General features: G+C 37.4%; 1 protein-coding gene across 1 annotated transcript; it reads right to left on the bottom strand.

Moving 5' to 3' along the window:
- Nucleotides 1-12138: 12138 nt before the first annotated feature.
- Nucleotides 12139-23585, bottom strand: LOC149837746 (protein CANDIDATE G PROTEIN-COUPLED RECEPTOR 2-like). The gene is made up of 6 exons (XM_090007487.1): nucleotides 23050-23585; nucleotides 13877-14068; nucleotides 13127-13289; nucleotides 12646-12748; nucleotides 12413-12494; nucleotides 12139-12305 (listed from the first exon to the last, which is right to left on the bottom strand). The coding sequence occupies exons 1-6, from the start codon at nucleotides 23347-23349 to the stop codon at nucleotides 12228-12230; spliced, it is 918 nt and encodes a 305-aa protein (XP_089863613.1). The 5' UTR covers nucleotides 23350-23585; the 3' UTR covers nucleotides 12139-12227.
- Between the last annotated feature and the right edge of the window lie 214 nt (nucleotides 23586-23799).

Genomic DNA, 23799 nt, shown 5'->3' with positions numbered 1-23799 from the left:
TAAATAAAATAATATCTCACAAATCGGTAGTATGTTACTACAACCGTGATTTGCGATACATTGCATATACTGAGTGAATTGACGATACCGGATGGGGTCGAATCCCTTCTTCGCATCTATAAACCAGCATTCTTGTCAACAGGTCTCAATGTCTTGCAAATATCATTAAGTTTTCAACCATTGAAAGGACAAGATCCACCTGCAATAATAAAACAATGCTTTAATAGCACTCACGATGACATACGTTCTTTAACAATAGCATGATGACATGGAAAGGTACTCATGATGCCTTAATGGCACTTGTTGGAATGTTTGTGCATCATTGCTTTCTTCCATACTGCCTAACGACAACGAAAAAGAAGAGAAGACTGTAAAAAGAGATAACCGACAAATGCTTCTATGACACCCACCAATGATCGAACCAGTCGATCGCGAAACCGAGAATGTTTTGTAACAAAAAGTAGGAATGAGAAGGCAGCAATGTGTTGTAATACAAGCTAAAAACCAAGGTGGGAACCTAGACTCGAGACAATGGCAAAGGCTGCTCCGGTGGCAGTAGACGACGACAAAGGGTGTGTCGTCAAAGGGAGCTCATGTTACAGCAGATGGTGCAAAAGTTTATTGCTTAGGGCAAAAACGGAATGTTTGGACTTTGAAGAGTTAACATCATCCTCGACTTTCTGGATGCAGGACATTTTTATTCTTTTCTCGAACCGTTGTTTTCCTTTTTTTTGAATGGAGGACATTTTTGTCCTTTTCTCGAACCATCATTTCATGGCGAGAATAGCAGGAAAGGGTACTTAAGTCTTTGCAACTGCACCAGACTTTAATGATAAGTGATGCCAACATACACAAGAATACGAGCCCCACGTGCTTATATATGTGGCACTCATTTGGACCCCCAAACACGCATTGTAGCAAACAGTGTGTCTTCGGGGGAGAACACACAACACCCTCCCAGCATAGTTGTTGATTGTACAAGTGTGCGAGTGTAGCAGCAGCCCATGCATAGTTGTTGACTTCATCTTAATCTTCTAAAAACTGCAGTCACATGTAACTTAACCTTGAAGCAAACAAATTAAAAAATAAAGTAAGTCTAAAAAAATAAAGATGGAAGTCGTGCAACTCTTGGTCAACTATTTCAGATGCACATGTAGCGGACCGGTCTTCCCATTTATTACAGAAAGAAGAAACTTTCATCGATGTAGAATTGCTTCCACCAGAAATACATTGACCTCAATCCTCCATCGACATTTCTAGAAGGGTCGTGCACTTGCCCCTTGCATTATAGTTTGAATCTTGTGCTAGGATAGCACTTCCATGACACTTAAGACTCATAATTCATATCACATCTTCTAGGGTTATGGTGATCTCAAAACCATCAAACTAGAATGTGTTTGTCTTATGATTCTACTTATTGGTAAGGTGGGTCATGGTGTTCCAGCATGTTTCAAAATAATGCCGGACTAGAAGGCCGCCAAACTGCATATTTCATAATCAGTCATTCTCATATTCACTCGGCTATCCATATCACGACAGAAGTATAGGCCACTGACACCTCCCAATGAGCTTTTCACCTGGTGCTCTCTTCTCTTCCGACCTCTTTATAACACAAAATAGCATATTATTCATATTAAATCATAATTAGTCCTATTTGTACTTGTACACGTCGTTGTACACAGTGATCGCTATATATAATAATCGCTATACATAGTAATCGCTATCACAGTAATTTTTATACATAGTAATCGCTATATATAATAATACTTATCACAGTAAATCGTTACGTAATCGCTATTACGGTAATCGCTATACATAGGTCACATTAATCATTATACATAATAATTGTTATCACATTAATCACTATACATAGTAATCGCTATCACAGTAATCGCTATATATAGCAATCGCTATCACAATAATCACTATACATAATAATACCTATCATAGTAAATCGTTACGTAATCACTATACGTACTAATCGCTATTACGGTAATCGCTATACATAGGTCACAGTAATCGCTATACATAGTAATCGCTATCACAGTAATCGCTATACATAGTAATCGCTATCACAGTAATCGCTATACATAATAATACCTATCATAGTAAATCGTGACAAACATGAGCGATTTACGTACCTTTGTCACACTTTTCTCCTCTTCATCCCCTTCTTCCCTCCTCTGCTCTTCCTCTTCCCTCCTCTACCTTTCTTGTTCCCCATTCATTCTCTCATCCTCCACTCCTCCTCTGCCTTTCTTGTTGTTCATTCGCTCTGCCGCCTCCCTCCTCTATTTTTTTACTTCTTCCTTCCTTTGCTCCTTCGCCTTCCTCCTCTTCTTTTCTACTTCTTCCTTCCTTTTCTTTTCCTTCTCTTCCTCCTCTTGTTTCTTACTTTCCCTTTCCTTATCTTCTTTGTCTTCTTTCTTCTTTCTTTGCCTTTCCTTCTCTTCCTCATTCTCTTTCTCCTTTTTTTGCCTTTCATTCTCTTCATCATCCTCCTTCTCCTTTCTTTTCTTCCTTTGTCTTTCCTTTTCTTCCTCGTCCGCCTTCTCCTTCCTTTGCCTTTCCTTCGCTTTCCCATCCTCTTTCTCCTTCCTTTGTATTTCCTTCTCTTCCTTATCCTGATTCATCTGAATTTGTATTTCCTCTTCCTTCTTCATCATTTGCCTTTCATTCTCTTCCTCCTTCTCCTTCTTCTTCTTCAATTGCCTTTCCTTCTCTTCCTCCTTCTCCTTATTCTCCATTTGCCTTTCTCTCTCCTCCTCATCCTCCTTCTTCATTTTTCTTTTCTTCCTTTGCTTTTCATTCTCCTCCTCCTTCTATTGCTTTTCCTTCTCTTTGTCATCCTTCTTCTTCATCATCATCTTTAGTTCTTCCTCATCCTTATTCCTTTGCGTTTCATTTTCAGTATCTGATGGATCAGGCTCCACATTATAAAATTTCAACGCTTTGTCCTTGTCTTTATCATTCTCAATCTTCATTATATTTTAGTACGGTTCATAATGCTCATATATATCGAGCTGGCAGATCACTTCTTCAGTAGTCATCCCATTGAACGACAGGGACTTTCTTGTCTTACGAATTTTAGTCATTGCGAACATGCACAACATATAAATTTAATTGTATCATTATATGTTACAACCGCCTCCCCAAGTATATATTATTATAAATTATCACATTTGTTACACAATCACCAACATTACAAATCATCACAATATTTGGCTTCATAAGTAAACATCGTTGTAAGATTTAGCAAACTTAAGTACAAATTGAGGTAACTTCATAAATACACATTGCTACTGCATCAAACGTATAAATCGTTGTTGCTTTAAATGTACAAATCGCTACTGATTTAAATATATAAATTGTTCATGCTTCAAACATACAAATTATTGTAGAAATCACACCCTTCATAAGTACATATCGTTGTAACGTTTGGGCTTCATAAGTAAACATCATTGTACAATTAAGCAAACTTAAGTACAAATCATAGTAACTTCATAAATCATAAATACACATCGCTACTGCTTCAAACATATAAATCGTTGTTGCATCGAATGCACAAATCGCTACTACATTAACTGTATAAATCATTGTTGCATTCAAACATACAAATCACTGTAAAAATTTAGCCTTCACAAGTACATATCGTTGTAATGTTTGGCTTTCATAAGAATAAATCGTGCTAATTGTTTTCGATGCCCAGAAGGTGGATCGGTACAAATCGATTTGTTTCAGTATGAAAATAGGTGTTATTTAGCATGAATAGTACAACTAGTTATAAGATTTAGCATTCAGATTTATAAATCGATTTGTTTACATAACAAAACCTTACACAAAACTCACTGAAACAACATGAGTTTTGGTAATCCGACAATAGATTACCAATGGTGCTTTGACGGTTGATGCAGTCGATAGTGGCAATGGTGCTCCCACTGCACAGACGATGACAAAGGGTGCTTTGGTGATAGCAGACGATGGCAAAGGTTGCTCCAGTGGTAGCGAATGATGGCAAAGGGTGCTTCGGCGGTTGTAGACGATGACAAAGAGTGCATCATTAAAGGGAGCTCCTATTACAGCAGATGGTGCATCGTCAAAGGGTAATCCGGCAGCAACATAGGAGTTTACTGCTTAGGGCAAAAATGAAATGTTTGGACTTTGAAGAGTTAATATCATCCTCCCTTTTCTAGATGGAAGACATTTTTGTTCTTTCTTAAATCATTGTTTCATGGCAGGAATGGCAAGAGACGAGAAAGGGTACTTAAGTCTTTGTAATTGTACCTGACTCTGACGCTAAGTAATGTTGACACACACGAGGATATGAGCCCCACGTGCTTATATACGTGGTAATCATTCAGACCTGCTTCGCCCTTTGGGAAACCTGCACCCCACACCCTCAACCCCTTCTTCCCAACTTGCCCCCATACACTTTGTGGTAAAAAACTCTTTATCCTAACCCTTTTCTCTCTTTTACCTTTATGCCCTTACTTATCCACTTCCCCACATCCCTTGAGAGGATGATGATGCTTTTGCTCTATAGCCTAGAGGAACGGTGATTGGTATGAGTTACCTGACACCATGGGTTGCCTAAAATAAATCTTACAAATATCAATATCAAAATATGCTTCTATAAATATCTATTTTGACAAACTTGATAAATCATAAATACACATCGCTACTGCTCCAAAAGTATAAATCATTGTTGCATTGAACGTACAAATCGATGTTGCATTAAATGTATAAATCATTGTTGCATTCAAATGTACAAATCGTTGTAGAAATTTATCCTTCATAAGTACATATCATTGTAATGTTTGGCCTTCATAAGAACAAATTGTGCTAACTATTTTTCGATGCCTAGAAGGTGGATAGGTACAAATCAATTTATTTCAGTATGAAAATAGGTGTTATTTAGCATGAATAGTAAAACTAGTTGTAAGATTTAGCATTCAGATTTATAAATCGATTTGTTTACATAATGAAACCTTACATGAAACTCACTAAAAGGATAGAAGTTTTGGTAATCTAACAGTAGAGGAGAAACACCTAGAAAGTAGATGCAGATGATGGTGGCAACAGTGCTTCTACTGCACAGACAATGACAAAGGTTGCTCTGAGAGCAGCAGATGATGGCAAAGAGTGCTCCGACTGCAGCAGACGATGGCAAAGAGTGTGTTGTCAAAGGGAGCTTCTGTTATAGCAGATGTTGCATCGTCAAAGGGTGATCCGACGGCAATATAGGAGTTTATTGCTTAGGGCAAAAACGGAATGTTTGAACTTTGAAAAGTTAAGATCATCCTCTCTTTTCTAGATAAAAAACATTTTTGTCATTTTCTTGAATCGTTGTTTTATGGTAGGAATGGCGAGAAAGGGTACTTAAGTCTTTGCAACTGCACTAGACTCTGACGCTAAGTGATGCCGACACACACGGGGATATGCGCCTCACATGCTTATATATGTGGCACTCATTCGGAACCCCAAACATGCACCTGTGTGTTCAGGAGAGGGAGAACATATAACCTGTTTTGCCCTTTAAGGAAACTGCACCCCACACCCTCAACTCTTTCTTCCTAACTTGCCTTCGTATGCTTTGTGGTAAAAAACTCTTTATCCTAACCCTTTCTTCCCTTCTACCTTTATGCCCTTACTTATCCACTTCCCCATATCTCTTGAGAGGATGACGATGCTTTTGCTCCATAGCCTAGAGGTACGGTGATTGGTATGAGTTATCTGACACCATGGTTTGCTTAAAATAAATCTTACAAATATCAATATCAAAATATGCTTCTATAAATATCCGTTTTGACAAACTTCAAAAGTACAAATAAAAGCTAAGGACAAGGTAAAAAAAAATTATGACAAAAGAAAACCCTCACCAATAACCAGATTCTTATGAAGTAAAACTCTGGGTTAACACTAGCGCTTGTCAGTGCAGGTCACCTTGTGTTGCGACGTTGCAAGTTTGAACCTTGGTATGGTTAATATAACTGATAGGGGTCAGCCTAACCCAGCTTTCTCTATCAAAAAAAAACTCCGGATTGAGTACATGATCACCCAGCTTTACATATACCCAACCGTGATAAAGCAATGGCATCCCTCATGCGCCAAAAAGGGAAGGAGGGTACTACCACCATTTTGCCCACTTACGTAAGAACGTAGGGTAAGGTGGTAAGGGTAAAATAGTCTCTCAAATACACATGCTTGCTGCAGGCTTTTCAATTACATATATACAGAGAGAGGTACTGATTTAACACGCTATTTCTCCACTTGTTTCGGTATAGAAGAAAGAGAGAAAGAGTAGCTTTAAAACGCTACCCCCTCTCTCATTTCCACTAGGAAACAGTCTTGTGTGAGAGTTCTCTCTCTTCAAAGGAATGAGGTTCTGCATGAAGGTAGGGCTGGCTGCCGGAATGAAGAAAAGAGGGCGGAAACCGGCCAAGAGAATCTTCCCAAGGCGTGCGAAGATGGGTGGTGGTGGGCATGGGGATAGGTGGTCGATCTCAGCCAGGTTGGTGGCCCTCCAGAACCTGGTGGCCGCTGGAGGCAACATGAAGGTTGAGAGCCTCTTCCAAGAGACAGCAAACTACATAATTCTCTTGAGAACCCAACTGCAGATCTTGCAACGCTTAATCGAGATCTCCGGCGGTGATGGTGGTGGAGCAGAGTGGAGGGGATGATGGTTCTTATGTTGGGGTTTGTACTTTGTACACTATACTGCATGGTTGATTTCTTTTTAGGTTTTTTTTATTATTGTTTCTTGCTAGTTGGTTTGTTTTAGTTTTGTTCCTTAACAAAGATGAGGCGGAGTTTTCTGTTTCTTCTCTAGTTGTATTTTTGTTCATTCACAACTTTGGGAAGCTAAGGATCTCTCTCTCTCTCTCTCTCTCTCTCTCTCTCTCTCTCTCTCTCTCTCTCTCTCTCTCTCCAAAATTTTAATTTTCACGACCATAGTTTCTATTCTGACCATGATAAAAAAATTCACGACCTCTCCTCCTTTGACTAAAGAAAACCGTGGTAGTATTTTGATCATTGCTTGGAGGCTCAGGGGCTTTGATTTTCAGCCTCTTTCTTGATTTAATAACATTTCATATATGTTAATGAAATCAGGAAAAGGAGTCATAGTAGTGACCGTAGTCACGAAGCTCTTATGGTCAGAGGACAGACCATTGAGCATGAAACTAATAAGATCAGATACTTGTTCATGCACAACATTTAAAGAATCTACAAGAAACTTGACCTCATTCACATAATCAACCATAAGTTTATCACCTTTCTTGATATTGTGTAACTCTCTCTTGAGTTGCAAAATTCTCAAACTTGAGTGAGAACTCTAAGGCAACCCATGACTCACTAGCCGTTGGTATGCGAATAATTTGAGAGAGAACAGACTCACATATTGCGGCTTTGATACAACTTAGGGTGAGCTGATTTGCCTTTTTCCAATCATATTTTGGATTTTTAATTTAAAATGAATTTGCACCTCGGATAAATTGAGGTGGGACCTGAGATATTTCATCTACATATTTTATTAGATCTTGGGAGTATATGACTGATTCAATCTGTGATTTTCACAATACATAATTATTGTGGTCGAGCTTGATGGAAACTAAACTTGAAAAAGTATTCCATTGGACCGTTTGATTGGGAACAAGAACCGATGAGGACGCCATTAGCTCTGATACTATGTGAGGATAAAACGATCATCAAAGGATTGCAAAGACATGCTCAAACTTAAGTAGATCGACACAAGAAAAAGAAGAGAAAAAAGAAAAACTCTCACAAAGAAAACAATTTTTACGTGGTTCGTGCACTTAGCCTACGTCCACGATTCCTCCTTCACTATGAAAGACTGTCATCGATAGTGGGAGGTTTCCTTATGGTTGATTTATAATTACAGCTTAATGATGATCTGTATTGTCGATCAGATCTACACGTTTTTTGCTACATTTTATAGAAACCGATATTACACATTGAAACTGATTCTTTGAGCAGAGTTCTATTTGAAATGACTTTCTCTGCAGGTTTATCCTTATCAGCATTACCTTGATAGTCTCCAGAATTATCGTTTTCTTTTTAATAGTTTTCAACTTTATTATCTTGTTTGGAGACTGATTCTTTCCAATGTCCTGAGCTAACCGACTTCTGAAATGGAGTGGGCAACACGGGTCTGGATGTCCTTCAACACTACTTTCTTACCGGTGACCAAAGGAAACATGCCCAAGGTTTCGAAATTCAGTCATATAAACACAAATAGTACACTGGACTAGGAAAGGAGTGTGAATTATAATTGGAACCGACTACCATATGTTTTTCATAACAAAAATAGGTCTTACTTTTTCTTTTAATAGACAAGCTAGGGGATACAACCCATGGGGTTCGAACCCTTGACCCCTTCATTATGCTAGTGTAACCTTATTATCCAGCTATCACGTTCTACCACCATAGGTGTTATTTTTCAGTGAGCTGAATTTTTCAATTGAGAGAGAGAGAGAGAGAGTTCTTTATTTCTAAAATTTTAGTTCAAGGTCTTTTTTAAAAGCTGGGGTATAGTCCCTGCAGGATTTGAACCTGAGACCCCTCTGTTATAATAGTGCGACCAGTTAGATGCCATAGAAATCCATGATGACCTTTGGGGTAGGAGGAAGGCCAAATCTCTAGGAAACCCCTGAATGTTTGGTGGCATCAAATTCTCCAAAGTGAAACTGTGAAAACATTTTCAAAATGGTTTGTTCCCAACATGCTGCACAACATGTGAATTATAATTTGCATAGGGCTATATACTTTCCAAAATATTGTGTTTTATATTGTTGCTTTAGCATGCAAAATATGTGTGTGCATTTCGATACGAAAAAGTTTGTTAAAATTAATTCAGAATTAAAGAACTTGTGAAGCTGTTTTGAAACTTCTATTGAGGAATTCCAAGTGCTTTTTAGTCATTTTTCAATGCACATAAAAACACAATCTTGTAAACAAACATGAGAAAATGCCTTCTTCAATATTCAGGTTTGTTTGTTTATCTCTCTCTCTCTCTCTCTCTCTCTCTCTCTCTCTCTCTATATATATATATATATATATATATATATATATATATATATTTAGGTTTGTTAAAAAACAAGTGCATTTAGTCCTCTTGTTAAATTTGTCGTACGTGGAATGGACTTTTAAGATCTCTTCTCAAGGAAAAAGAAAAAGAAAAAGAACAATTAAGATCATCATTATCAAATTTTCCAGACCTAAGTTGAGAAATTTAAAGCAATCTTCCTTTACATTTTTATTTGCCTAGCAAGTCGCACAGTAAAAATGTGCATTAATAGTCTCTATTAGTAAACATATGAAAATCTATAGGTCCTGTCATTTCAAAATAAATGAGAATGATGTATTTTTTGATGCATAATTGGACTTATCTTTTAAGTCTTTGGCTAAGACATGATTAGATTTCAATACAAATAAAAATATAACGTTTATGCCAAACGCATACATAATTGCCAGAGAGGATCAGGTCAGAGGCACCTTGGCTGTCATCAATGACACCCATCAAACAATGAATAAGACTCATTGTGAACCGTTCATTTTAAACCACTCAGATGCCGTCCATCCAAAACACAAAGTGCGGCCCATACAAGTCATGGCCATCTCATTCCTTGAAATCAACGGCATCCAAAAGAGCTCTGACATCATAGTGCACTGTGACCTGAGCCCATCTCTATAATTGCTTATCTTTTACAAGTTTTTGTAACATGATTAGTCAGCCAAAGTTGGCCGTGTGTGCGTGTGCGTGTCTCCCCCAATGATATAAAACTGTTAGATATCTTAAAAGTTGGGCGGTCTTGATTTATTTTTGGGCAGTGATTATATATATACAAGTAATTAGTTTTTTAAAGAGGTTCAAAAATCAACAGCTCATATGCCAAAATTTCAAGATCACATTTTTATACTTGGAAAGCACATTCTAAGGCTTGATCCTTAGGAAACAAATCATGTTGAACACATTTATCTGGTTAGATTAAGTCGATTTAACCTGCACCTATGATTTCTAGCTCACTGGTTCCTTACCTTCGTTCCTAGCAAATATTTTTCCTATATATTCATTAGAATATAAGAACTGAAAATATGAGAGCTAATGTGTGAACCATGATTTTTATGGATTTTTTTGTTTTTTTTAATCTAATCCTATAGATGTGATTTACATGCTTGGTTTTATAAGAACCCACTCTTGAATCATCAGAAATTTGATAAATGAGATTTTTCTATGGATTTAAAATCAATGACTCATAATCTTCATAAATATTCAATTCACCATGCCAAGCACATCTACATATGGTTGAATTTGAAAAAAAGTGCTGGAAATGCCCCTATTTCTAGGTCTCATATTTCAGTTTTTAGATTCTAGTGATATATATAGAAATGAACACTCAGCATTGGTCCATGTTAAAAAGACCTCTAAGGGTATGTTTGATTGTTTGTCCAGGGTTGGATGAAATGAATAAAAATGATGGAACAAAACATTGGTTATGTTCGTTCTATAATAATTGTTTTAAGTTCAACGTTTGTTTAGACCGTACTCAAATGTTATGTTTCAAATGTCCATTGTTTGATGATGATGTGCGGACAACTTGAACATTCATGAATAATGGGTCGAATTACTTTATTTTGGATCGTATGACCCGATTCGTCCACCATTTTACATGTTTCAACAAGTTTATTATGGGTTTTTACCTAGATATAGATTCAATTACAAAATTATATCTAAAATCATGAATTTTTGCCATGGATATGGATTTGAAATTAGATTTTTGCTCCGAATATGGATTTTTGCTCGAATATGGATCTCGAATTAGATTTTTGCCCTGAATATGGATCTCAAATTGGATTTTTTCCCTAATTTAACCTGCGACTTGAAGATCCAATGATTTTCAATGAAAATCATGGCCCCGAATTGTTTTAGATGAGTCATGATTCATCGACGATGATTTAGTCGATGAATCGCCGAGGACGGCTACACTAAATGTGATTGAATCTGATCTGTGCACCCTCAATGAAATGTTGGCCTAAATGTTCATGGGAATGGTAAATTTCTAAACATGGCATATGCCCATAATGACAGATCCAATGAAAGGCCCAATGATAAAGCTTAAATTCATTCGTACCTCGTCCCCTATGAAAGTTTTCACATAGGCTGAGCTGACAGTAGTTTTTTAGAAATCAGTACCCATTTTCATGTAAAGTCTTGGATAATGAAACAAACAAGGTGGAACTAGCACTAATCGATATTAGCACCTTTTGTTTTTTCGCCCTAGACAGTTGGATTAGTTTTTCATGATATAACTAGATGATCGTTGTTCAAATACAACGTTTTTGAACGCTACAAATGAAGGTTATTTTGACATCAGATTGTCACCTTGGGGTTTGAACTGGAGCACAGCATTGAAGAACTCATCAAACCCAGCTATTCTTGCCCTGTGGAAGCTGAGACCATTTGATTCATTTCCTAGTAGAAAAGCCCTTTCCAGGGTTACTTGAGGACTCATTGCCTCCAGTATGAAGCCCTTATCCAGAGCCCCTTGAGGACTAACATGATGCAACGAATACAGTGACTCATTCAATTGCACCATATCTGCCTGGTGATTCATATACGTCCGTGTATACCAGGGCCAATTAGATGCAGGTCCAGTTGTTAGGTCCAAAGCCCATGGGGAAACAGCCCATGAATCAGTGTTTCCAACCTAGATCGAGATCCAACCCATGAAGCTCACTCATCCAGAACGCCATGGTGAAATGTCCATGAAGAGGGCACCATATCATTTGTGTCGTGTCGATAGAGTATTTCTATCTTATGAACATAGTTCTTTGGCTACTTGCCGATATGATTCCACAGACTATATCGTTATTCCATACACAGCATACTGGGACTTGCTATCACTGAAATCCGTTTAAAGGTTTGTAACATTCATGTACATTACAGAGAAGTAAAGGAAAAACATTCATTTCATGCCACCACAAATGTCCATGAGGGCACCATATCATTCGTGTTGTGTGGATAGAGTATTTCTATCTTATGAACATAGTTCTTTGGCAATTTGCCGATATGATTCCACAGACTATATTGTTATTCCATACACAGCATACTGGGACTTGCTATCACTGAAATCCGTTTAAAGGTTTGTAACATTCATGTACATTACAGAGAAGTAAAGGAAAAACATTCATTTCATGCCACCACATGATTAATCCCAATCTGTGTCGAAGAAACCAGCATCTTTCATCTCGGAGTAGTATACATTATCCAAATGAAGATCCTCTTCCTATCATGTTAAAATTAAGTTTCATATATAAGGATGTATGTTTGGCTAGCATTCAATTCCAATAATGTATGTCTTAAACAGATGAGACTGTGTAACAAAACACTCACCAGGAAAAAATCTGACAGAAACGTCAAATATATGAGAGGAAGATAAAGGGCATGATAAATGAGAACGGTGAGGCTATAAAGCCTGCATCACAGAACAAAATGTTTTTTCTCATTTTAGCAAGCCTCCGAACAAGGTTAATATGAAAAGTACAAGAATTTAGTCATTCTAACAAATAAATTGCAATAGATAGATTGCAGCATTATTAGGTATAGGTGGGAGAAAAGGAATATACCAGAAGCCAAAACCAGCACCAATCCCCATAAGCGCACAAGCAAAGAGTGCTGTTACATTAAGGAATAGCATTGCAGCGATATAGTTATAAAATGCAGGTCTCGCTGTACAAATTGAAAAGTAGATAGTTAAACACCAGTAGAAGAAGGTAGCCTGCCATATCTCCCATGTATCAGGGGGTAAAAATTGAACAGGACGATTTACAGAAGCACAGGTTAGAAACCCAAAACTAACATCATTACTTCAACACCAACTAGCAGCCCATTGCTCAGAGACTTCAGTGATTCAAAGTGAGTCCCATAGTCTTTACCAACTCTCACTAAGCACTCATTCTGGGTCAGGTCATTTGTTCAGAGTTTTGACCGACTCAAACTGAGTCCAAAAGTCAGGGCTCATTTTATTTGAGGTCTATTGAGCAAGCCCAGAATCATAATACGAAGTACAAATGAAATGTGTCAAGACACAATGGAAGTTCTATTTACCTGGCAACCTGTCTCTCCATTTTGTATGGTGCATGAAAAAGACCAAGGCATAGACTGAAGTAAGAAGTAGCCGATGGAAGACCCACAGAACCCACTTATGCCCATCTGCTTCATCACTGTTGTCAACAAATAAAGAGACACCGAAGCCAAATATATAGACCGACTAGAGAGGAAAGGAAACTGTGTTAGAAAAAAATAAAAGCATTCACAACCATATCATCTCTCCACTCAATAAAAACACATGGTCAGGACATGACTCACAAATCAGAGCTGGTTATGTAGACTAAAATAAGCAGAAGAATGTTTCATTTTCAGCATAAAGGTTTCCATTTGAGGTAGTAAGGTAACAATCATATTGTAAAAATACCCCTAGCAAATTGTAAGGAACCCACTAGCTCTTGGCCGACATGTCTGACTTCCATAGTGAAAATCACCAATACATGTGCATCCATTTTATGAAATCTACAAGCTCTAATAAGTTCTTCCGTCTCTGAAAATAAAATGAGAAGGTGAAAGAATCAATGCAGTTCTTGCAAGAAATGCCAACTTTGGAGAACAGGTTCAATATTCCATTGGACATACAGTGCAATACAGGCAAGGCATGTTACAAACCAACTTAAAAGCTAAAACACATCACCCAGTTACAGATTCTAATTAAGCTATTCAATGAAAACCTCTGTTAGCAATAAATCCTTCCTCGAATTGATGACAAATTGAAGTATATTGATAAGGGGGAAAATGAAGGGTTACCTTGAGAAAAAAATCCACACATACTATGATCCCTGATATAACGAGTGTACGCATTAAAGCTTCCAATCCATTAAGATGGTTTCCTTGAAGTAAAAAAGCCAGCAAACTGACTTCCAGGAACAGCATTCCAGTAGTTGTCAACAATGACAAAAGATTCCAAGCAAACTCTTTCCCAGGAGTACACTGCCATGCCTGAAACCCAAACACATCATTTCCTCTTCTGAAAACTCAAATAGGCAATTTAGTTTTACATCAAAGATCCAATAACACAACACAAATGTCAGCAATGGAAAAAACATTGATCTAAAATTTATACGATCTAAGTAAATATGCACATATAGGCAATAAAAGATAAGATTCGGAACGAGGAGATACGTAAGAAGGTAGGTGTTGCACCCATTGAAAATAAGATGCGAGAGAATCGTTTACTGTGGTTTGGACATATTCAGCGAAGGCCTAATGATGCTCCAGTTAGAAGGTTGGAGAAATGGGAAAATATATTAGTTAAAAGAGGTCGGGGTAGGCCTAGGAAGACTTGGATGGAGATGATAGGAAAGGATATGAATGCTTTGAACCTCACCGAGGACATGGCATTGGATAGAAATGATTGGAGGAAAAGGATTCATGTGGAAGACCCAAAATGAATTTCTTTTTCGGTTCATATCGCTGACCCCAATTGTTTTGGGATGAAGGCGTAGTTGTAGTTGTTGTTGTTGTTGTTGTAAGTAAATATGCACATACATTTATTAAAAGATAGACACATCCAAAGAAGACACCTTAAATCTAGATATGTCAATAGGAGAATAGGATGTTACTTGATAGACACATTTATGTCAAATATCAAACACAGATGCTCACCACTTAAATTTCCTTCCCACACTCATCTGGGATCAAATAAAAGTAGAAGCTTCCTTGAGAACAAGGAAAAGGGAATCTTCTGAATGACAAGGCCATCATTTATCATGTTTCACAGAGATACAAAGAAACGTGAGATCTAACAGCATCAATTTTGTCCTGGATTGGTATATCCAAGGAAAACAAATTTTGTTAATACTGGAGCACCAAACTTCAAGATGTTCCAGTTTCACTTCATTTAAAATCTAAACTGAAGGGAAGGGACCACATCACTGTAATGAAAAGAGGCGGAAGCACCAATAGAGCAAAAGGCACTCTTAAAGAGTGACCACAAGATTCAAGAACACAAGCACAAAAAGTGCACACACGAAACTCTCAAAAGTGAAAATGACTTAAAGTCATAAGTTGGATATTATTGAAGAAAGAAAGAGAAGGGTGAAAAACCCATACATTTACAAGGGGGAGCCTCCTCTTTATATAGAGGAGGAGAGCATAAAGGAGGACCATAAAGGGGGCTCCCTTCTAGTCGTTGGGAGCCCCAACGGTCATAAATATGACTGTTGGGGCCCCAACGACTAGATAGGTGGGGCCCCTTATGGTCCTAAAAGACAAAAACTGAAAAAGGAAAAAGCAAAAAGAAAAAGGGGAAAAAGAAAGAAAAAAGAAAAAAGGTAAAAAAGAAAATGTACAGGTGGAATTACCAAAACACCCCTATCGGGTTTTTGGTTTATACAAAACAGAAAAAACTATATTATGTATATATATATACGTATATATACTTATATATATACGAATGTATATATATAAGTATATGTATATATATATTTATATATACATAATTTAACATGCCCCCTCAAACTTTACGAGGAGAAGACCGAAAGTTTGCCAAGAAGAAACATGAATCGTGGAGTTGGAAGCGCCTTGGTGAAGAAGTCAGCCAGTTGATACTCTGAAGTGACATATGGCAATGTGATGGTTCCTTTGCGATATTCGTCTCGAACATAATGGCAATCCATTTCGATATGCTTGGTCCGCTCATGCAAGGTGTGATTGCTGGCAATGTATATCGCACTTTTGTTATCACAACAGAGCTTGGTGGGAGTGGAAATGAGAACGCCCATGTCACCAAGGAGACTTCTGAGCCACACAATTTTCATGGTTGTCATCGCCATAGCCCGATATTCAGCTTCAGTAGATGATAATGGGACCTTCTACTGCTTCTTGCATCTCCACGAGATGAGAGATTCACCTAAAAAAATGCAAAGACCCGTAATTGAGATACGATCATTGGGATTTCCTCCCCAGTCAGCATCAGTAAAAGCAGTCAATTCAAGAGATGAGGAAGAGGATAAGAAGAGTCCCTTGGAGATGGTATGTTTGATATATCGCACAATTTTCATTACGGCCGCCATATGAACCCAAGTAGGTGCATGCTGAAACTGACTCGCTGCATGAACCGCATGAGCTATGTCTGGACGTGTGATGGATAGATAGGTGAGGGATCCGATTAATTGACGGTAGGGGGTTGGATCTTCAAAGAGAACACCATATTCAAGTCTTAGTTTCGAATTGATAACTTCGGGAGTTTCAACTTTCTTTTCATCGGATATTCCTGATTTGGTACAAATTTCTGCAGCTAATTTCATTTGAGATAAGATGTGTCCACGCGCGGAATAAGCCACTTCAATTCCTAAAAAATATCTCAAAAAACCAATATCAGACATATCAAAAGTATCTTTTAACACAGACTTAACATCATTTACTCCCTTTTTGTCATTCCCAGTGATGATCATATCATCAACATACAGCAGAAGCATAATAATGGAGTCACCTGTCCTTTTAACAAAAAGAGTAGTGTCAGTATAGCAAGAAGAAAAACCTAAATTGATTAGTACATTACTAAACCTGTCATACCAAGCTTTAGGAGCTTGCTTAAGTCTATATAAGGCCTTTTTTAATTTCAAAATTTTTCCATCTAAATTCATACCTGGAGGCAGTTCCATATAAACTTCTTCATTTAAATTACCATTCAAAAAGGCATTTTTGACGTCAAGTTGAAAGATTGGCCATTTTTTAACAGAGGCTATAGCAATAAGGGCTCGAACACTCGTCATTCGAGCAACTGGGGCAAAAGTTTCATCATAATCTACCCCATATTCTTGGGCATATCCCTTGGCTACCAACCTAGCCTTATATCTTTCTAATGAACCATCACTCTTAGTTTTTACCTTAAAAACCCATCTACATCCAATGGGTTTCTTGCCATTGGGAGGATCAATGATTTCCCAAGTTTGCGCCTTTTTAAGGGCATTAAGTTCAAGTTCCATAGCTTCATTCCAATGAGCATATTGTTTAGCATCATTATAATGAGATGGTTCATGAAAGAAGTGAAGAGCAAGTAGGCATGCTCGAAAATTAGGAGAAAAAGAGTCATAAGAAACAAATCTATTTGGTATTTTGGGAATACGATTTGATCTTCTTTGAGAGGTCTCTTCGATCAACTCACTTTGAGAGAATTTTTCAAGGGCACAAGGGAGATTTCTTTCATTCCTTCTAGAGTAGACTTGTATTTGTCTTGAAACATTTTCTTCTAAGTTTTGATCATTATTTGGATGTTCAAAAGGATCTTCATTAAGAGGTTCACTAGGATCAACATGATCATCTATGATGTTTTCTTGAGGTAACAAGTCAAATAAGAAGGAATAGTCAATATTTTCATTTGGTTGGTGCAAAAAACCATTTTCTTCTTCGAGGAATGTGACATCTTTTGAGATATAAAGTTTGTTCTTAAGCATATCAAAACATCGATATTCTTTTTGTTTTTTGCCATATCCCAAGAAAATGCATTCAATAGCCCTAGGAGAAAGTTTATCATTTTTGCGAGTTAGAACAAAGCATTTACATCCAAAAATTCTTAATCTTTTATAATCGGGAGACATATTGTAAAGTTTTTCAAATGGAGAAAGATTTTTCAAAGAGGATGAAGGGGTTCTATTGATGAGATATGTTGAGGTTAGAACCGCTTCGGCCCAAAAGGATTTTGGGATATTTTTTGAAATCAATAACGTTCTTGTAGTTTTTATTATGTGCCTATGCTTTCTTTCCGCAAGACCATTTTGTTGCGGAGTGTTAGGACAAGAACGTTGATGACAAATTCCATTTTCTTTTAAATAGCTTTGAAAATCATTAGACATATATTCACCTCTCGAATCGGATCTAAGAATAGATAAATTTCCCAAAAATTGATTTTTAACCATTGCATGAAATTCTTTAAAGAAGGAGAAGACTTCGGATTTGCGACTTAGGAAGTATATCCACGTAAATCGAGTGAAGTCATCAATAAAGACCACATAATACGAAAAACCTCCTTTAGACAAAATAGGGGAGGGTCCCCACACATCGGAATGAACAAGCTCAAATGGCCGAGTGGTAAAGTAACTTCTTTGAGGAAATGGAGTAGCTTTAGATTTTCCAAAAATGCAATCTTTACAAGTCATGTGATTGTCTTTACAAGTATTGTTCAAAAACGAAAAAAGGGACATTTTTACAAAATTTGGATGACCAAGTCTCTCATGCCAAATTCCAATACTTTTGTCTTTTACAAGATTGCAAGATGACTTAGATGGAAGTGTCAAAAAGTCCATAAAATAGAGATCATCCCTTCTATGGCCTTGCCCAATCAGCTTCCCTGACTGAAGATCCTTCACGGTGCAATCTTTAGGTGAGAAAGAGACTTGGCATCCATGATCGGTGATTTGGAATTTGGAAAACGGAAAAAAGATTTAAATTAGTTTTTGGAACGATTCTTACTTTAGGAACAAAAAAGTTTTGAGAATTTTTGAAGTCAAGTGTTCCAATACTTTCAATTTTCAATGATGTTCCATCGGCCGTTGAAACATAGGAGGACATGGGTTCGGAAAAAACATTTGAAAGAGAGTTTTTATGAGATGTCATATGAAAAGAAGCACCGGAGTCTAGTATCCACATACTTGGAGGTGATGAAGAGTAGGCGATGGCGGCTCCGGATGTTGAAGGAGAAGTCTTGAGAAGATGTTGGAGAACTTCAGAGATGTGATTTAGAGTTTCTTTGATATCTCCCTCTTTAGTACCTTCTTCCTTCTTTGGAGAATTTTCTCCAACCGCGGCTACCTTTCCTTTAAGTTTTGGACAAACCGGTCTAATGTGTCCCGGTTCATTGCAATAATGGCATATTATTCCCTTTCTAGGCCCATTACTATTTTTGTTAAAATGGGGAGGTCTATATGCTTTCACATTCGATCTGGGCCTAGTAACGGCCAAAACTTCATCACTCTTAATGCTCAAGCCAAGTCGAGTTTCTTCTTGACATATCTCGGCAAGGGCATCTTCAATAGGTAGGGCTTTGCTTCTATGAAGAAGAGATGCCCTAACTTGTTCAAATTCCGGGCGAAGTCCATGAAGAAATTGAAAAAAGTGCTCCTTTTCAATTTGTTCCCCTCTTAACTCAATATCTTGTGGATCTACCCATTTAGGCTCAAGAAGGGCAAGTTCATCCCAAAGAGGGGTTAGAGAGCTAAAATAGTCCCGGACACTCATATCCATTTGTTTAGTGGAACGGATTTTTTCTTGACAAAAAAATTGTCGAGCAAGATCCTTTTGGGTATACATACCCTTAAGGAAAAACCAAGCCTCATTGGCCCTTCTAAATTTGGCAATATTAGCACATTTTTTAAGATCAACATTGTTCATAAACCATGCCAAAATTTTGGCATGGTTATTTTCCCAATCCTCAACTTTGGATTGATGGTCATTGATAGCTTTGATGCGCTCATCGCCATCTAAAGCTTTTTCAATCTCATTTTCGATTTTAGTGAGAACAAGAGAGGGTTCGGGAGTAGTTCCCATAACAAAACCCCAAAGTTTCTTACCTCTTAGATGATTTTCCATAGCGGAGGCCCACATGAGATAGTTGGACCCATTTAGCTTAAAAGAAAGCTCCACTTTAGAGTCACGTTCCATCGGCACCAAATATGCTTCCTTTCTTCAAAACTCTGAGAGGCACGCGTTCCAAGATAGCAAAAGAGAAGCCCAATCACCAACCTTGCTCTGATATCATGTAATGAAAAGAGGCGGAAGCACCAATAGAGCAAAAGGCACTCTTAAAGAGTGACCACAAGATTCAAGAACACAAGCACAAAAAGTGCACACACGAAACTCTCAAAAGTGAAAATGACTTAAAGTCATAAGTTGGATATTATTGAAAAAAGAAAGAGAAGGGTGAAAAACCCATACATTTACAAGGGGGAGCCTCCTCTTTATATAGAGGAGGAGAGCATAAAGGAGGACCATAAAGGGGGCTCCCTTCTAGTCGTTGGGAGCCCCAACGGTCATAAATATGACTGTTGGGGCCCCAACGACTAGATAGGTGGGGCCCCTTATGGTCCTAAAAGACAAAAACTGAAAAAGGAAAAAGTAAAAAGAAAAGGGGGAAAAAGAAAGAAAAAAGGTAAAAAAGAAAATGTACAGGTGGAATTACCAAAACACCCCTATCGGGTTTTTGGTTTATACAAAACAGAAAAAATTATATTATGTATATATATATATATGTATATATACTTATATATATACGAATGTATATATATAAGTATATGTATATATATATTTATATATACATAATTTAACAATCACAACCATAATTAGCTAATAACCATCATCTCAGCATCCTTGAGTACCAAATCAAGAGATCATTGTAAAGGATCAACAAAAGTTGCCAGACTAGAAAGTGGAAGTGAGAAATGATGTGGGGAACAAGACAATTCAAAAATTTTAGGAAGCAGGGAGCATGGAATGACCTAGAAGTGGATACGGAATCAAACCGGAAGCAGTCTGGGAACACCATATAGCTTACTACAATCATGCATTAAATGATGCCCAATTTTTATCATGAAAATGAAAAATAAAAAGTGTCTAATTTTTAGCATGAAAATGAAAAATAAAAAGCCTCCCTATAAACTTTTATGTTCCTTTTATACATACAATCATACCTCCTTTTTTCATGATTGAATATAACATGATTTTTTTTACTTTAAATGATAATAAATTATATATATATATATATGCATGTCCTCATGTCCTATTTTTTAAATTTTCTTTCTTGAATTTGTCTATGGGTCATGTACGCATATATGTTTGTGTCTCTATGACTTAGTTTATAATTCATTTCCCAATTCCAAGGCCATTCACTCATCTTATATTTGCTCTTTAACTAGCCCACCAGCCACGCCAAAAATATAATAGCCATTAATAGCTCAACATCTGGAATCATTTACAATTCTATCTTTCATAGTTGCCAATGAGATTCTTACATCCTCCCAAATGCAAAGAACAATCCCAAATACTTCAAAAGAAGTTCCCCAACCTCACAATGGAAGATGCAACAAGCCCCCATCCTTGCTTGTTCATCGACATTGTTCTTAAGCTTACATTCATTTTCAATGAATTATCAAACAAAACCTCCAAAATCTGGTTTTAGAAGCACGCCAAAACAATAATATGTCATATGGAATAGAAGGTGGACTAATGGAGATATCTAGCAAATTCAGCCTTCTAAAGCCAGCAAAAGTGGCAATGTGTCCATAGTCACCTGTAACGTTAAAGGTAATTTCTCGGCAAGGGTATTTATCGGAGAGATTTTCAAAAGCTGATAAATCTCGAGAATATCTCGCGAGTTTAAAAAATTGGAAAAAAATATAAATAACAAAAAAAATGAAGAAAATAATAAGTTTTGCATTGTTTTTCTTCCAGAAATATAAAGAAACATGTTTTAAAGGTTTTAAAATATAAAAGAAACAAAAATAGGAAATGCAAACTTAAAATAAATAAAAAAGAGTTTTTCTAAAAAAATATTGAGATATTATAGCAATAATATCACAATATTTTGTCTTCTGGTCATTTTGAAAATATTGCGAGATATTACCTTTAATATCTTCTACCTTAAAATAAAAGTATTTCTCGCGATATTTTCAAAATATTGCCGATATCAGTGACAGTGTATTACCTAAGACCACTACTTGGCTTTAAACAGTCCCCTGATTTTCCATTAACAAAAGGTCTCCACTTCAATCAAATCCCATACCATCAAGGAAAGGTTCACAATTTTCAATTGTTAAATTGAACACCTTTTCTAAGTCAGCTTCAAAATGAATGCCCTCTCCTTCGGCGTGATGGCATGAACTACCTCATCAGTAATTATTCCAAGTTCTTAAATATGCCTACTTGATATGAATAAATTTTTATTACGAGATACCATCAAATTGATCACTCCAATATTTTGGCTAGAATCTTGGCCAGCATTTTATCTATGAAGTCCATGATGCGAAAATTTTCCTGAATCTAGTGGTCCCCTTCACTCCCAATTCTTTGGGCATGAGAAACATGCAGGAATCTTCATGACTTGATTGACTTGAAAAAATATAGGTGAGGGTTGAAAAGACTGAATGAGTCTTTGTTACCTATAGCTGAGTCAACTTGCCATTTTGACTACAGTGGAATGGTGGAACACGAGTCCCAAGTTCATGGCCATACCATGTCAGCTTTGTTTTGCTAATTTTACATTTTAAGAGTTTTTTCTTAATACTATGATCAAGACCTTCAACTTTACCCATAATGGTCCAGTTTTTTTTTCAATTCTTTGAAAGCTTTAAATACTCTTTGCTAAGACTTATGTCTTAACATCCAGTGGCCTCACTTCCTTAATGAGTGTCTTAAACAGTGCGCATATAGTAGCAAAGATGAAGTTAGCACGCTTGATTCATACAAAGACAAAACCGTTGAACATTACAGCATAAAATAAAACCTATAGTGTGTTTCATGCATTTCATAAACCAGTGGTTGGGAATTCATAGAACTAATGGAACTTATCTGTATCATGGATAGCAAGGAATGACTTTGACAATGATATACACTTTAGATAATCTCAACTTCACAGGTAGAGGTAAAATTCACCAACTCGGCATACTAAAGCAAAACACGCCCCAAGGTTCTACTAATGGAAAATTCTACCCAGCCCACTGAAACGCCACACTCATCAAATTAACAACCAGAAAATATGAAAAGGGCGAAATGCAACAATCAACATAATTGCATAAACCCAATTGAAAAAATCAAGCCCGGAAGAACAAATTTACATAAAATTTACCAATTCACCAAATTCAACCCTAAAAGCTTACCTAATCAATCTTAACCAATTCATCAAGCTCCACAGTTCAAAGCCTCAAATACTAAACGCTAAACCGATAAAGGAACTCTAACAAAATCAACAATCACAATCATGCGATTACCTGGAGCAAACACCAGAGGAAATTGAGGACGGCGACGATCCAGAGGAGGGCGTAATACGTGATCATTATGTACGAGCGGCCATGGACGAGCTTCTTGAAGCTTTTCCTCGCCTGCGTGAGCAAGAACACTAGGAAGAGTAACGAAGGGATGACGAGGCCTGCGTCGACCCACCACCCGTGGCACCCGGAGCTCCACCGCCGGAGAAACCCCATCGGGTCGGCCCCGGCTACCCCATTCTTCGTCGTCGTCGTCGTCGCCCTCGGCGGAGACAGAACTATCGCCTCTTGCAATTCCCTCATTTCATACCATCAGAAAACGATTTGATCGAACTGCGAAAACACCAAACCAAAAAAAACACCCGATTTCTCGCGAGAACCGAAAAAAATCGACGCGAAAAACTCTATGATTAGAATTCGAGGTGAGTTCAGGGGAAGATTTGGCGATCAGAGAGCGAATTTTGGGGGAAGAACCTTCGAAAATCGCTTGCCCTCTCTCTCTCTCTCTCTCTAACGGAAAGTGTTCTCGTCTTCTATACGTTGTTAGGCGAACAATGCTTTTTCTTCAGTAGAATTACCAAAAAACCCAACATATTATTTTTTTTACAAATTAGTGTAATATTTTATGATTATTACACTGAAGAGCTATGCCTTCCAAGTTTTTGCTTGTTCGATGGGCTCGCTCCCCTGTGAAGTAAAACCAGTGTTTTAAAACCCGGTGACTTGGCACTCAGCTCGTCATTGAGAGCGAGT

The sequence above is a fragment of the Nuphar pumila genome, chromosome 5, assembly GCF_984573655.1.
Source record: "Nuphar pumila chromosome 5, dmNupPumi1.hap1.1, whole genome shotgun sequence".
In the NCBI taxonomy this organism is placed as follows: Eukaryota; Viridiplantae; Streptophyta; class Magnoliopsida; order Nymphaeales; family Nymphaeaceae; genus Nuphar; species Nuphar pumila.
Note: the sequence above shows the minus strand (reverse complement) of the source record. Positions and strands in the feature narration are given on the sequence as shown.